Source organism: Scomber japonicus, chromosome 9 (genome assembly GCF_027409825.1).
Source record: "Scomber japonicus isolate fScoJap1 chromosome 9, fScoJap1.pri, whole genome shotgun sequence".
NCBI classification, from domain to species: Eukaryota; Metazoa; Chordata; class Actinopteri; order Scombriformes; family Scombridae; genus Scomber; species Scomber japonicus.
The window spans coordinates 32,357,350-32,373,336 of record NC_070586.1 but is presented as its reverse complement, the minus strand read 5'-3'; the positions used below and the strand labels follow the sequence as shown (position 1 = coordinate 32,373,336).

Below are 15,987 nucleotides of genomic sequence, written 5' to 3'. Positions count from 1 at the left end.
ACTTCTAAACACCGAGCAAAGACAAACGAGCAGATGAGGATTTGCTTGAGCCAGGTTTGAAGAATTCAGCTGCCTAATGTCAGCGTTATATATTTACTCTAGAGTCAAGCAAACAGCAGCTTTTCAACACGGGGATGAATTAGGCCCCACCACAGAGCTATGGCGTCCATTACAGGCCTCAGCGGCTCTATAAATCACAGGATCACAGGGGCATGTGGGGTCCGGCCCTCCTTACTCCTCCTCAGCCCCTTTCAGCCCCATCCTGGGGGTTTTGTTTGCCTGCTGCTCCAGCCAAACGCACTGCTTTGATACAAGCCGTGGAAGGGCATGGAAATGCCCTGAGGGCCGGCGGGACCTGGACATGCTGAGAAGCCTCTTTAACGGGAAAGCTGTCCCCTTAAAATATCCACAACAGGAAACAGCCATCAGTCATCAACACGCCAAAACAGCTGTTACCAGCCTACATCAAGGGGACACATGAAAGGAGTTGCTCCCTGTTGTTTGAGCCCTCCCTTGTTTCATTCTCTCACTGCCTTTGTCTGGCTTTTCCCAATGCCCTCCTCTTTGGTCTCCTTTTAAACGCCCGCTTTCCTTATGCAACCCCACCCACACCGCAGCCCACACTCACCCACCTACCCTTTTTTTTTTTTTTACTCGAGTCGCCGCTCAACTGGCACTTCACAACGTTAAAAAAAAGAAGAAGAAGAAGAAGAAATTCTCTCAAAGCTCTCGGCGTTAACTTTAAATATCACAGCTAGAAAAAGCAGTTGTTATGCGTCACCTGTTTATGCGTCTCGGGCCCCGAGGTGACGACAGACAGCTTTAAACAAACAGACGCATTCAAAAAGAAGATTGTACAACACTCCAAGCTTGGCGCGCACCACTGCGTTCGCATATTCTTGGATCTGTGCAGGTCATTGAAGCGTGAGCGGCGGCGTGTGGGCGATGACTGACGACTAAGCCTAATGATGACAGGTCAAACAGTGACGCCGATGAGTGAGGTTGAAGTGACTTCATCCTCTCGAGCTCTGCCTCTCAGATAAATGACAGCGGGCATTGTAATCAAAGAGCCAGCTGATACGTGACAGCAGACGTTGCCATCGCGAAAAGGCCGGAGCCCGTGTTAAGAAATGTCAAACAAGTTTACCTATTAAACTTCAGAAGAAAGGTTTGTTCTGATTCAGTTTTGCCAGTAATCAATGATCCATGACACTACTTTAAAAAGTCTGAATGCAGCAGTGTATTGTAATATCTCAGATTATGGATTGAGTGGCTCTGAGGGATCTGATTAGTAGAAGAGTCGCTCCAATCACGATGGAAATCCCCATAAAAGCACAGCTTGTTGTTTTTTATGTAAAATGAAATCATCCTCAGCTATTGCCCCTCCTCTGCTTTATCTTTATATCGACCCTGGAGAAACTTTTAAAGCGGACACATCTGCAAAACTTTGTATTGAAAAATGGAATTTAAGCCCTTTTTTTCGGAGCATGTGATGTAAACACAAGCACACATAAAGGCTGAACATGTCATTCACCATCATAGCGAAAAAGACATGAAAATTGAATCATGTGAATTTACTTGATGCTGGAAAAAATTGAATTAAGCCCGGTAACAGTGGCAGTTTGGCTGCTATAATTCAATAAAGCCATTAACATACCAGAAATGTCCATGAACAGTAGGTTATTATTTTGCATTTAATGGCACCCGTTCTCAAGAGCATGCAAATACACTTCTTAGAAAACTCTTAAGCTCTTAATTCACCCTTGTTGTCGAACCCTTTTCGGAGTTTATTTGTCTCCTGTCAGGCGGTGGTCGCTTCTCCTCAGCTCTGCTGTTGTCATATTTATGTTGCAATATTTATATTTTTTCATGTCTACTTTGCATGTGGCTTGTGGAGGTCACTGACACAGATTTTCACCCATACATTGCAGCTTAGGGTGTTTAGGGGGGGTAAGGCCAGGAGACAAGTCACACCCCTCCCTCATGTAATCCCGCCCCTGCTTATGAATGCGGTCACTTGTGATTGGAGGGCGGCTCACTGCTTTGAAATCCCTCCCCCAGCGTCGTTAGTATGTGGAAGAAGTGAGGTACTGCGAGGCTGCAGCAGAGGGAGAGAGATACGCACACTGGAGGACTGTCACACACTATCCTCTGCGGGATATTCCTCACACTTGTCCCGTATTCTGATGAGCAGTGACTACTCATGGTGCCTTGGCTCTTCTTTTTTTCCCACTCCAACACTGGATAAAGGAATATTTAGGTGATATTTGAAGTGCCAGATAAAGGATGACATTTGGGCGATTTCTTTAGACACTGCCTGGGTCCGATACGGAGGACGTGCACTGCGCACATGCCTCTATTTTTTGGATTACCGCACTCTCTTCTGTTCAGTTCATCATCATGAACCGTGTTGCTAGATGATTTTCAACCCTGCGTCCCTTCCTTACATGCCGTCGTTCCTTCTAGCGCCCCGATCCAGATGAGAGATCTCCCCGGTGGACCTGAACCGCTTTTACGCAGCCAGTCTCCGGAGCGCAGCGCCGCCGAAGCAATCGGTGATCCATACTGGATAGGAGCGAAGACACAGTACGTTTACACACCAGCGTTTTGCTCTTCCTCTCCTTCGGATCCCTCTCGACAGGCTAAAAGGTTACCCATCCGGATCGTAAAGATGTTGACGGCGCACAGCGGCCACTTGCTGCACCCGGAGTATCTCCAGCCCCTCACATCCGCGCCAGTCAGCATTGAAGTAAGTGTAAAAAAACTAAACAAAATTTAAAAAAGACAGTTGTCTAATATGTTGTCACCTGCTGGCATTTTTCGGTTGAGTAGATGATAATTAATAGATGTACTTGGTGAAGGTTGCGCTTGTTTTATCCGTATTATGCGCCATTTTACGCACAAGGATTTAGTAGCAACTTTGACCTGAGTTTAAAAAAATGACTGCGGATCTCACACGGCTTTGAAACTAATATGTCTAATAACATGTCTAATATGTTTATTTATTGTCCAGAAAGAAATTAGACTTCACATTTTATCTCTCCAAATATTTATAATGTCTCATTATTTCTTTTTTCTTCTTCTTTTTTTTTTAAACTTGTCTTCCTTTATTTATGTTAGATATATAAATACACAACACAGAGCTCTGATGGGGTTATCTACTATTTATTAAGTATATTATACTGCCAGTAAAATATAAGATTAATGTAATTTCTATCTAAGTAATTTATATTACAAGTATAATTGTAATAGAATTTAACTATGTCATAATATGAGAAATAAAATATGAACCTAAAAACATTTTGTTCACCTCCTTGCTCTCTTTTTTCCTGATCAGCTTGATGCCAAGAAGAGTCCTTTAGCTCTGCTGGCCCAGACCTGCTCTCAAATTGGCAAACCAGACCCTCCCTCCTCTTCCAAGCTGGCCTCCATCTCCTCAGGCAATCTGGGAGACAAGGAGTCCTCCAGCCGATCCTCCAAGTCTGGAGAGCAGCACCAGTCCCTGGAGGACAAGTCCAGCTTCAAGCCTTACTCCAAATCGTCAGGCGGCGACTGTCGCAAGGACGTTCTAGTGACAAAGGGGCCTTCAGATAAAGCTTTCAGAGTGCCAAACGGAAGCTCCGGCGGTGGCAGTGCTTCATGTCCATCATTTCCTCCCCATTCCCGGTCACCCAGTTCCAGCTCCCCTCCCCTGCACACTCAGAGCCAGCCCCACAGACAAAGCCATTCCCCCTCCACGCAGCCACCGCCTCACTCCCAGGCTCAACACATGGACAGCAAACCAGCGAGCTCAGAGCAGGCCAGTTCAGACAGTAACAACAACAACAACAACAGCGCTGGCAAAAAAGACTCAGAGGCAGCTAAGTCAGGGATGGATGGGGCTCAGTTAGCCAACTCCAGCCACATACGGGCCAGCTCCAACTCCAGCAATGCCAGCTCTGCCAGCAGCCCGCGGCCGGAGAGCAAGGCCGACCCGCAGGCCTCTTCACAGTCTGGCCTGGGCTCCGGGCACATTGCCCCTGTCTCTCCTTTTAAACCAGGACATTCTGTCTTCCCCTTGCCTCCTGCGACGATGGGCTACCACGGCTCCATTGTGGGGGCCTATGCTGGCTACCCCTCTCAGTTTGTTCCAGGCTTGGACCATTCCAAGTCTAGTTTGGGGTTAGGACTTGCAGGAAAGCACCCCAGCTCCAGCCCACTAACCGGAGCCTCTCCTCCATCCCTAATGCAGGGCTTATGTCGGGACCCGTACTGTCTGACTTACCCCAACGCACCCCACCTAGGAGGTAGTAACTGCTCCACCTGCGTCCACGATCCCTCCAGCTTAAAGTCTGGTTTCCCCCTGGTTTACCCCTCACACCCTCTCCACTCCCTTCACCCCAGCTCCTTGTCCTCCAGCACTACCCCCTCCCTTTCCCACCCACTCTACACCTATGGTTTCATGCTCCCCAATGAACCGCTGCCCCACGCCTGTAACTGGGTGTCCGTCGGAGGCCCCTGCGACAAGCGTTTCGCCACATCCGAGGAACTGCTAGCTCACCTGCGTACCCACACAGCTCTACCAGGGATGGTGGAGAGTAAGCTGTTGTCGGCCTACCCATCATCGGTTTCATCAACGGCCTCCTGTCACCTCCACCTGCCCCCACCCAGCAGTCCAGGTAGCCTACCCAGCTCCTTCGCCCTCCGAGGCTCCCCTGGCTTGGGCCTGGCCCGCTACCACCCTTATAGCAAGTCCCACCTGCACGGAGCCCCAGGGCTACCCATGCCATCCCTACCCTCCTCCTCAGCTTACTACTCCCCCTACGCTCTCTACAGCCAGAGACTGGGCTCGGCCTCAGCCCTCGGATACCAGTGACATCTGAAATAGCGTTGATACCCACAGACTGTAGGCACCAGCTTGGACTGTCCAGTGCAGCCCTGAAGATGGATTCTTCAGATTGGGGTCACCACCAGTACAGGGCATCATGCCTGCTCTGCTCCGCCTGCCTGCCAGGAATACCACCTGTTAGCCTCAGGATTGTGACTGGCGCTCCGAAGGCAAAAGCCCCTGTGACGGATTGTCTGCAGCACAGAACCAAGAGACTATTAAAGACGCCAGGAAGCAGAGCTTGAAAATGATGAAATTGTGGGATTATTACAACAGTCTTGATTTTGTTTTGGTTTTTTTTGTTTTGTTTTTCTCTATATCTGTCTCCCAGAACTGAAAGTCTGTATTTATTTTTCACTCAAGCGCTTGGTATTCAACTCTGGGGGGAAATTTTGCTGTCCAAATAAATTGTTCTTAAGTATTCTAACTGAAAAAGAATGATTTAAGTATAGTACCATTATGCCTATCATACACTCTAAAAATAAAAATCTTGCACCACGATGAAGATGGACTATGAGGCTTTATTCTGAGGACATCTTTTTATCTCCTTTCCTCTCTGCTGTTTTTTTTTTTTTTTTGTCTTCATCTTTTAACTGCTTATTAAGACTCTGGAGAATTTGCATGTCCATGGGAATTATCTTGAACAATGCCATTATTTTTATTTGTAAATATGCAAAGATGTAATATTTTTTCAAGCTAAGTGGGTTAGCTGGTCGAGGTCAATGACGCAAATGGTACAAATTCAAGAAAAAGATGACATAAATAAAAAACAATTAATGATGGCTGTGCTATCCAACCAACAGGGAAATTATTATTTTGTTAAATAAATGACACATGATTGCATTTATCTTGTTTTTTTTCCTTATTGAAGAATATATTTAGTACCGTGGAGTAGCTTTTTGTCACGAGCATGAGAAGATGAAGTAAATCTCGCCAGACTTTTGGCAATGCACTTATCTACGTCTATCCATCATTACGGCTTTTATAGCTGCTCTATATGTGGCTGTGTGTAATATTTCATGGCTCATATCAGCTGACATGGCTGTCCCAAGCAGGGCAGGCTGGGTCACATTAGCCCTGTTAGCCAGTCTCAGAGGACTTTCATAGCCCCTTTCACCTCCCTCCATCACCCGCATTGCTTTTGTTGGTACGAGTGCAGCTTTTAATTGCTGATTCTTGTTTGTGAGGCCGAGAAAACAGCCTCCTCAGCAGAGTGGATGGCTGTGTGGAGTGGCCGCTGGGTCACTGGGACTTCAATAATGACCTGAGGGAGGTGCCGACCTAGGATCTCCTCACGCTCTGACGGATTGGCCTGCAACACAAAGGCCAGGGCTGACAATGGGAGGCGGTTAATAGAGAAATATTCATCAAAGTCCTGACACCTCCCCTGAGGAGAGGCCAGTTTCTCTCTTACAGGAACCACAAACATGGAGGCATCCGTCCCGAAGTGAAGAGCCATTTTCTTGCTGTGTTTGTGGTTTAACTGAAGTCAGCGATCTTGAGTCAGAGCTGTTAGATACTAATTCGAAGGGAAGGAGTGGGTCTATTTTAAAGCTGCGCCGCCGCCATTAGAGCGTCTCTGCCTTGATAATGTGCCTGTGTCTCCACTCTATTTGGCTGACAGGGTGTAGGTGGCACACAGCGTAGAAGCTGTAGTCTCTGAGGCGGCTATTGACCCCGACTCCCAGACTCCTCTACTCTCTCGGTTCATTAGCACTCCAGACAAGGGAAAGGCGAGCACAGGTGTCACTTGACAGGACCATTAACAAAATGGATGACCCTCCCAAACCACATCCAGCCCCTGCCACACCAGCAAGGTCACGGCGCCCTGAACACTGCTCTGGGCAGCTCTTTGGGACACTACACTTATTTTTCTTCTTTAGAAACTGGAGCCACGCACTGCTGTGGAACAGGACAGTCTGTCTGCGCACTTACTTTCTGGTTGCTGCTTCTTTTCTCTTTTTTTGGATGGAGTTTATAAAGTAGTCTAGACAAAATAGGTCAAGGATATTGTGCTTTTAATGTGTTTTTGCACATATTCCTTTAGTGCAACATATTTCTTTGTAACTTGCACCGAGTTGTGCTACTGCAGATATACTGGATTGTGTTGCCCCCTAAAGTTGTGTTGATGAAGTACAGGTGCAATGTGTTTGAGTGTGGGTAGTTTTGGACATGTGGAGAAAAATGCTCTTAACCTTATCTAAGCTTTTATATGATTTTTTTTTCTTTTTGGGGGGATGATGTTTTACAAAGTGCAGATAGAGAACTGGTTACATTGGCTTGAATCTGAAGATGATTCACAGCAGAGGTCACGCAGAGGGGAGAACTTTCAATCTTGTCAGGGAGGTGGAATTAATTTCACTGTTGCCAGTTTACACTCGTTCATCAAATGCCTCACTATTCTCCCTATCCCCTCGCTCATCAATCTCCTCCATCTATCTCCCAGCCCCCCCTACCCCCCACACACACATTCTCCCGCAGCTGAGTCAACACCCACACACTCCATTTATGTCGCCTATGTGAGACTGTGTGCATGTGTAAGTATGTGTATTCAGCCTCAACCCTTTGTCCACGGAGGGTGACAACATTTCTGTTAGTCTGAGTCCTGTCTAAGGGAGATTTAAAGGGGGATATAAACATTAGTATGTCCTGTTTGGCTCACTGCAAGATTACAACATTTCCCATGTAATTTAATATTAAATAATTAGGTTTTAAAAAAATACTCTGATGGTTTCCAGAGCTGTTTCGCCCTCTTAAGTGGTTTTATTGAATGATTTATAATATCTTGAAATGCAGCAGAAAATGGCATACCACTTTAAAAAATAATACCATTTGTTTTCTTTACTATTCAGGGAGCTACTAAGTACAAACATTAGTTTGTCTCATAATGCTTTAAAGGAATAGTTTAACATTATGTATAAAAATATACATGCCCATTTTATTGACAAGAGTTAGATGAGTAGATTGATACCTCACGTTTGTCTTTAAAATATAAAGCTACAGCCAGCAGCCTGTTAGCTTAGCATTAAGCACCTTATCACCTTTAAACTTCAATAATTAAAGGGTTATATTTTGTTTAATTCCTATAAAGAAAAATAGGAAAAAATAGTGTCAGAAGTCATATCAAGAAAAGCAAATAAGCGTACTTCCCAAAATGTGGAATTATATCTTTAACCCTCATATATTCATATTCAGATATATTGCCTTCATAATTAGTGTCTAAACCAAATTTCTGCACAACCAACCATTCATGGATACCTCATTAGTTACGGACACATGTGTGATTAATCCATAAGGGAGCTTTCAGAGAGCAAAAATAGTTTATTCAACAGTTTTTATGCTCATACCTATGTTACATTAAGCAAGGGAACATAATGAGTTTATAAATTATTTTAAATGTGAAGAATGCAACAGTAAGTTTTGAATAAATATGGGTCATACATTCTGCAAAAATGTGGATTTTTATTCTTGTTTATTTTCGGTAACATTAGGAGAAGTCATTAAATTTAAGTCCTCAAAGAAATAAGGATTTAAGATGTTTTCACTGTTCTCTAATGTCAAAATGAGTAAAATTTGAGCCTGAACAGTATGTAACGGTTAATATAGTAGTAGTTTTGCAAGTGTGAATTATAGCAGTGGGTTAGAAATCAGTCGCAGTAACGGTGGTTGTAGTAGTAACAGTAGAAGTGGTACTAGAATGATAGTAGTAATCAAAGTTGTAGCTGTAGTAGATGGTGATGGTGATGGAGGAGACTAATATTTTCCCCTCTGTGCGTCAGTGCTGAGACAGTGCAGAGTGCCACTGTGAGGTCCTGAGCAGCCAGTTGACAGGCCCGGTGATTAATGACGACAGGGTGTGGAGCTGCTCTTCAATTAGACGCCAGCTCTACCCCGGCTCACCGTTGCTGCTGACAGCTAGGACAGAAAGAGAGAGAGAGACAGAGAGAGAGAGAGAGGAGGGTACTCAGTCTTCCTCTCTCTCTTTCCCTTGCTCTCAGTGTCTCCGAAACAAAACATTAACCTCAACTCCATGACTACCACCTCTGTGTTTAACATCAGGACACAATACAGAGCTTTCGGCATCCAACAGTGACCGCAGTGTTAAAGCAACCCAGATGGCGTGAACACATCCCTCATCAGGGCCTGTCACACAATCTCTGCTTTATTTCTCCACATAAACCCTGTGACTGACTCCTTTACATGCCTGTTTCAACTCCCCTCTCATTCACATCCACATTCAGTCATGCTGTAATGCTAGTCATGAAAACAATAACAGCCACATTAAAGGCTTCCAGGTTGTTTAACAGGTTGTGTGCTGGTTGGAGCCACTTCCTCCTATAATTCCAGGTACAGTAATCTCTTCATGAACAAGAAAACATCAGAACTTCCTTCTCGATAATGTGCCAATTTGTTTCCTGCAACTGTGTTTTTGAAACTTGCAAATGCTACGTATCAGGAATAGAGTTGAAAGATGAACAGGAATAGTCTGGGCTGGGTGTAGGCACAGGATGTAAATCAATTTCAGATTCATTTCAAATTAATGTAATATTTGTCTAACAAATTAACAAGACACTACATAGAGTGATGACAAACTTTTTTCAACAGGAAATTCTGCAGCATAATAGTTTGTTTTTTTTGCTTTCTGGGCTTAATTGTCCAGGAAACGAACACGCCGATACAAAAACATCAAACAGCCAGGTCGTATTCAGATACCAGGTTTCACATTATCCCACCAGTACCTAAAGGCATCATAATAGTTGAGCATAAATAACAGAAACCACCTTTGAACTCACCACATCAATTATCTTTTTGTACTGTTGGTATTGCTGGTATTATGTGATTAAGAAACGTTTGGAGAGAATGCTGTGGCAAGATTGATGAGTATCCACAGGCTTGACAGGAGCAGCGATGACTATGAGCTCATGGTTTAAGGGCAAACCACAGAGGTGGAACACAGCTAATAAACTGACATGAACAACATTAAAGGTCCTGACATTTTTGAGTCATCTTAGCTCAATGTTACTGGGGTTATTGTGTCATTAAAAGTATAATTTAACCCTCACTGAATGCACGAGACCTTTAAACTCTGGGCATATGGTCTAGCTTAATTTCTTACCGAGCATAATCAACATTATAGTGGCATCTTTTCTAAACATATGTAAAAAAACAAGATTAAGATTCCTCCCCCATAACCCATGTTTATGGTGGTGCTTTGAGTTAAATGCTAACAGTGACATGCTAATGTTTAGCAGGTCTACCACTTACCTGGGTCACCATCTAGTGTTAGCATGCTAACATTTCCTAGTAAGCAGAAAGTACAGCTGAAGCTGGTGGGGATGGCATTTGGTTGAGCAGATATTTCGTCAGTGTTTCTGATTTTTACGTGATGATAGCACTAGACGATACATTACAATTATTACAAGTTCATCGTGAGGGGGACATGACCACAGATGTCAACCTGATGGTGGCATTTCAGGAAAAGTCGGCGGACAATGGAAGTCATTACAATTCATCCTCCAGGCAATACAGATATTGATATGATTTAATAGCAATAGCAGTTGAGCTGGTCTGGTCAAAAATGGCAGACCGACTGTCCTACCGTAACAATCGATACACCAACATTGCCACCTCTAGTCGCTAGCATGGCTGAAAGATTGTGTTAACCATCAGCATAGCAGTTTTCGTTGTCATTATTTCCATGCCCTTCCACTTCTTTCTGAGGTTACTGTTTGTTAGCCCAACTTCCATTCGCTGATGTATTCACCCCCGCTTGTTGAAGGTAACCTAATACAAATAGGCTACCTTACACCTAAGCAGCAGTGTTAGCTGAGGACAAGGTAAATGGCCATAATGTGAGATTATTGGCACTGGCTCCTAAAAGTCCTGTAGATAATTTGTGGCTATTATGTCCTGTGAATTAGTAAAATTGTCTATAAAAATTAATTAAAGTATTTCATACTTTACATTTAAGCACATCCAATGTTTAGGTGTACATGGTTGTAGTTTGGGTAATGCAATAGGCTACATTAAAAACCATGTCAAACACAAATGTGATTGAAAATGAAGTTAAACTTAAGTTCATGCTCATGCTCCTTGGGTTGGCTCATTTATTGATTAATGACACAGATGATGCTCATATAATGCCTTGGGTTGACTCATCTATTGATTAATGACATAGAGGGCCTGTCAGCTCATTTATTCTTTCAGACAGAGAAATAGTGCTTCTGATTTAATTTTCAGCCAGCTCTGACCTTGGCAAACCTCACTTGGCCTCAACGTGGAAAGCTGCCCAGAGCTGCTGTGGCCCCTCCAAAGTTCCAGTGGTGTGAGTGAGCACCGTTAATAGACATACTCTCCCTAACCACTGGGGGAGAAATGAACGTTTCAATTACACCAGCACAGTGCACTGCTAATAGCGCTTGGATGCTGTGTCCAGCTGGATTCCATTTGGTGCTGCTCTGGGAGATCGCGGCGAAGATGTCACGGGCGTTTGGAAATGAGCGTGCCTTGGCAGTGAACTAGTGGCAGCACTGACGGTCATGATTCATGGCCTGATTGACAACATTGCTTTTTTATCCCACTTTTGGACAGCCTGTGGTCATAATGTACTCACTGTAAGCATTATGGGTCTGATGTCTGTTCTATTTCTCCCTTGGATAGGCATCCAGACTCAGAGGCCGCCATAATGGTGATTACCCCCATCTTGCACTACAGGCCAGGACACACAGTTTATACCCACTTTATATCAGCTGCTTAACATTTCGTGCAGCATCCTTGCAGCCACATTAATGTAGGGAAACAGGAAGATAAATGAGTACAGGGTTGAAACGCAACAAAGGCACCCACATTAAATTAACATTTTCAAGTTGTGTTATCGATCATCTACTAATGGTGGGTACATCATATGCAAACTCCGCCCAGCCAAGACTGAGCAGACAGAACTGCCTTTTGAGAAGAAATAAGCATGTCACAGTAGCCTAATGGTGTCACCTCAGCAAAAGCTAAATCACCCATAACTTTGAATGTGAGTGTGATGTGTATTTAGTTGGTATAATGTAAATTTAAGACCTTTAGCTAAGTGTTTAAAAATGACTCTCACTCTCTCTCTCTTCAGTCATTTAACACATGAGGTTTGGTATGTGTATGACTTCAGCTGCCTGTGTCCCTGTATGCCTCCATCACTCAGCTGTATGGGACTCAGGAGCGGTTGTCCCACAACTGCTCAAACATATACATTATTCCACATGTCAACACTGTAGGAGCCCTACCCACCCCCTCCCCACATACACACACGCACACATTCACATTACACGTTCTCTTAATAATACATATGAACTCACTGTCAGCCTATAATAAGGTATAATGTTATGCATCAAGTCTACATGGAAACAATAATGGTTATTAACACTTGGGCTGAGCAATGACTTCTGATTTTTTTTTTTCAAATGAAACTGCTGCTAGCCCGACCAATGATCGGCTAGTACAAGCCAACCCCATCTCTTATACATTATGCTTATATCCTACTCATTTGCAATAATAAATACCTTGTTCCCACCACACTTTGGGTATGGTTAGGGAGAGATAATACATCAATATACTAATATATTTTGTAATATCAAAGGCCAACAGCGACAAGATATGCAGTGTTTACTTACATTTAATTAAAACCACTATCTTTCCCTAACTATAATCAAAATAATTTTGTCACTCACCACTAAATTGGCAAAAACAAATTACTATTAAAAAGTAATTTCTTGTAGACAGCTAGTAAAACATCTGAGACACTATTGAGACCATTATGGGTTTAAACTCTCCACCAGAACCCACCATAGCTCTACATTAATATGTTCCCAGAGCAAATAGAGCTAATAGGCTTTTCACCCAGCTGTTGAAAAAGCTGCCTGTTTGACTTGTCATAGCAGAGAAACCACACGTACAAATAAATAAATAAATGATGGCTCAGTTTCATGAAGTGTCCCCACAAACCCTGCCAGTGTGTGCAAAACCAGGACCTTAGACCCTGACTAATGTGTACTGTATACACAATATGTTTTCTCATCCTTTCCGAGATGGCACTCAAAGAAGAGGCTGTGTAAAATGAGCAGATCTTCAGTAACTCTTTATGTCTCTGCTTTCGGCTCTGCTTCCCTATGGTGCTATACTGACAGCTCCAGAGTCTCTGGGCACCGTTGCTCTGGTGTGACACAGAGGACTGATTCCTTTATAGTGAATGTAATTAGCTGATCTGAGGTTCTGTCCTTCAGAAAACAGATTGGAACCAGACAGAAGTCACAATCATGGTAAAAGTGTGTGATCTTAACAACCTCTTTAATGACCCCAAAATTAGATTTCAGTTCTTAAAAGGTATCAATGAAGCATCACCAGTTTGGCTTGTGGCTTTGTGTGGACAGGTTTGTTAATTGCTACATACAGGGGCTCATGGTCATGTCAACTATTATTCTCACATCACACAGTCTGTATCCTATTTTCACATCACTGATGAGTTTATAGTGCCACATAGTTCTAAATTCCTGAACATGCTTATGTCGTTGTATGTCAGTGATTCACACTGCGTTTTCTGTGTTTAAGTTAGCAGAACCGTGAGATTGAAAGTGTGTGCTCACATACACAAGTTTATATTAGCAGAGGTCTTGCGGTTTGTTGAGCGAGAGTGAAAAAATGTTTCTTTTCCACAGGCAGCATGATTATTTTTACTTTTTCGGAGACGCTGAGAGACCCCTCCCTCACCTCTGCTACAGGCCCTCCTCCACCTTCTCCTCCCCTAATAGTGAGTTACCACACATGCCTATGACGAGGCTTGGGGCAAAAAAAAAGAAAATGGGGAGGGGAGAGGGCGGGAAGGGAAACAGAGCTGATTATCCAAATACAGTCATTAAAGGGGAAATGTGTTTTTCAAGCTGTCAAGATGATTAATGGGCGAGAGCAAATCCTCACAAATGCTCTTGTTTAGTCTAACTGGCAGACACGATCCTGCCCATTGATTTATGGCAGGCCTGCTGTGTGAGACCATAGTGAGGTTAGAGGGTGTGTGTGTGCGTGTTTGTGTGTGTGAGGTTGTGTGTGCATGCATTCATGCTTGATTATATGCATGCGTATGGGTGCATGTTTGAGTGCACGTTTGAGTGTGTTCGTGTTAAAATGCGGGTCTGTGTGCATGTAAGCATATGTGCGGTGGCGTGGCAGGGAGGGAGGAAGGAGCATGTTGGTGCACATGAGCAGAGGAGTTGAGGAGGGATCAGGGAACAGAGGAGAGCAGTGAGTAAATTCTCCTCATCAGCTTTCACCCTGTGCTCTGACAAATCAGAAACACAAACCAGAGTAGTTTAGCCGAGACTTTTTTTTTTTTTTTTTACTTTATGGCTCCATGATTGAACATCAACACCGGGATCGATGTTACATCCAGAATGAATCAAACAGCTGTCCAAAGGTACTTGGGTTTTCATCTGTCACTTGCCAATATTCCTCCTCACAGATGAGATTGGAACAGAAGAAGCAATATTTCTCTCATTGCTCAACCGTAACTGATGTCTATCAGGCTGGTGTCATAGATTATATTACTTACCAAGACCTCTTTACAGAACAAGGAGGTAGTCAGTTACAATTTTATAAACAGCACAGTGTTGTGAAGTGTTTTTAATGAGCAGGAGGTCTTAAAGGAATGCTTCAACATTTTGGAAAATATACATATTTGCTTATTTAAATACATACCACCTCATGACTGTATGATAAATATGAAGCTACAGCCAGCAGTTGCTTAGCTTAGCATGGTGACTTGATACAGGGGGAACCAACTAGCCTGGCTCTGTCCAAAAGGAACAAATTACACCTACTAGCACCTCTAAAGCTCACTGATTCACATGTTATATCTGAAGACACATAAAGATGGATGTAGCAAGGTGTGACGTCACACATTGGTTTGCACTGGAACCAATTTGAAGCCCAGAATTGCAGCTTATGGTTGGCACCATCTTTTCTGTTCCGAGCCAGGACCTTTTAAATAAGGAGTGTGGGGTTTTGCCTTTCATGCTCTGGAAAAACGCCCTGCTAACTCGGACCCAAGCTAACATTAGCTTACAGGGGACAAAGAGCGCTACTTTATTGAGCTACATTAGCCAAATTGTGCCAAGTGTGCAGAGCTCCCTGTAGTCCTGTCATTACTGTGAGGTTGCCAGGAAGAAAATCAATTCCTTGAAATAGCAAATAACTTGCACATGTAAACATTTCTTACCTTGAAAGAAACAGTAGTTTGATATAGAAATAGCACCATGGATGTTTGGGCATATAGTTTCCAGCTTATTTGAGCAAGACTGAGTAAATTTTCAATTCTGTGGAGGTTCCTAAAACCAAAAACATTTTCTGTGACTTAAATCTTTCAGTCAACATTTTTCATGTATCTATTTCTGCTTTCCCACTTTTCCACAACATACTGTCTTATTGTCTCGCAGGAAATACTTGTACACATTGTTGCAGTATATTACAGACTGTTGTCTCTTCCAGTAGGTTTTTTTTAATACATAGGAAGGTTTTCAGTTTAAATTTCGATTCCACACATACTGTGGTCATCAATCATGTCAAATTCTTGAAATGTTTTACATCTACTGTTCTACATGAATACAATGCCTGTTCTTTCTTCAGTTTCTGGGAAATATCAATTTAACAATGAGAACTGCAGTCAAACTGAAACTGAAACACCATCATCTATGTTTTCAAGGAAAAACACATTACAGGATCGCCCACACTGTTTGGTCTGACAGGTGATCTGTGAGAAATGCAGAACAATGGCCCCCAAAGATTGCACTACTCAAAAAAAAGGGGGACAAAAGTAAAAAATCCTGGTTCCTGTGAAAAATTGTGCTATTTTGCACGATCAGATAATGATGCAGAAATTGTTGAATTCTATTTAAAATGCTTTAAAATGTTGTACACATTTACACAATCTATATGATCTTGTTTGAAAATTGCAGTCTCTTCTTACTATTTGTTGCTGCAACAATCCAGACTCTCCACACTCATCACTGAAGTTTCATATTATTGCATCTGAATAAACTGGAACTTCAAGGGAGTTTAAAACAAACTCTATGAATTTATTGCAAATAATT

The 15,987-nt window shown here is 43.1% G+C and overlaps 1 protein-coding gene across 1 annotated transcript; it reads left to right on the top strand.

Moving 5' to 3' along the window:
• Positions 1-2,127: 2,127 nt before the first annotated feature.
• Positions 2,128-5,513, top strand: znf703 (zinc finger protein 703). The gene is made up of 2 exons (XM_053325391.1): positions 2,128-2,749; positions 3,338-5,513. The coding sequence occupies exons 1-2, from the start codon at positions 2,480-2,482 to the stop codon at positions 4,853-4,855; spliced, it is 1,788 nt and encodes a 595-aa protein (XP_053181366.1). The 5' UTR covers positions 2,128-2,479; the 3' UTR covers positions 4,856-5,513.
• The last annotated feature ends 10,474 nt before the right edge of the window (positions 5,514-15,987 follow it).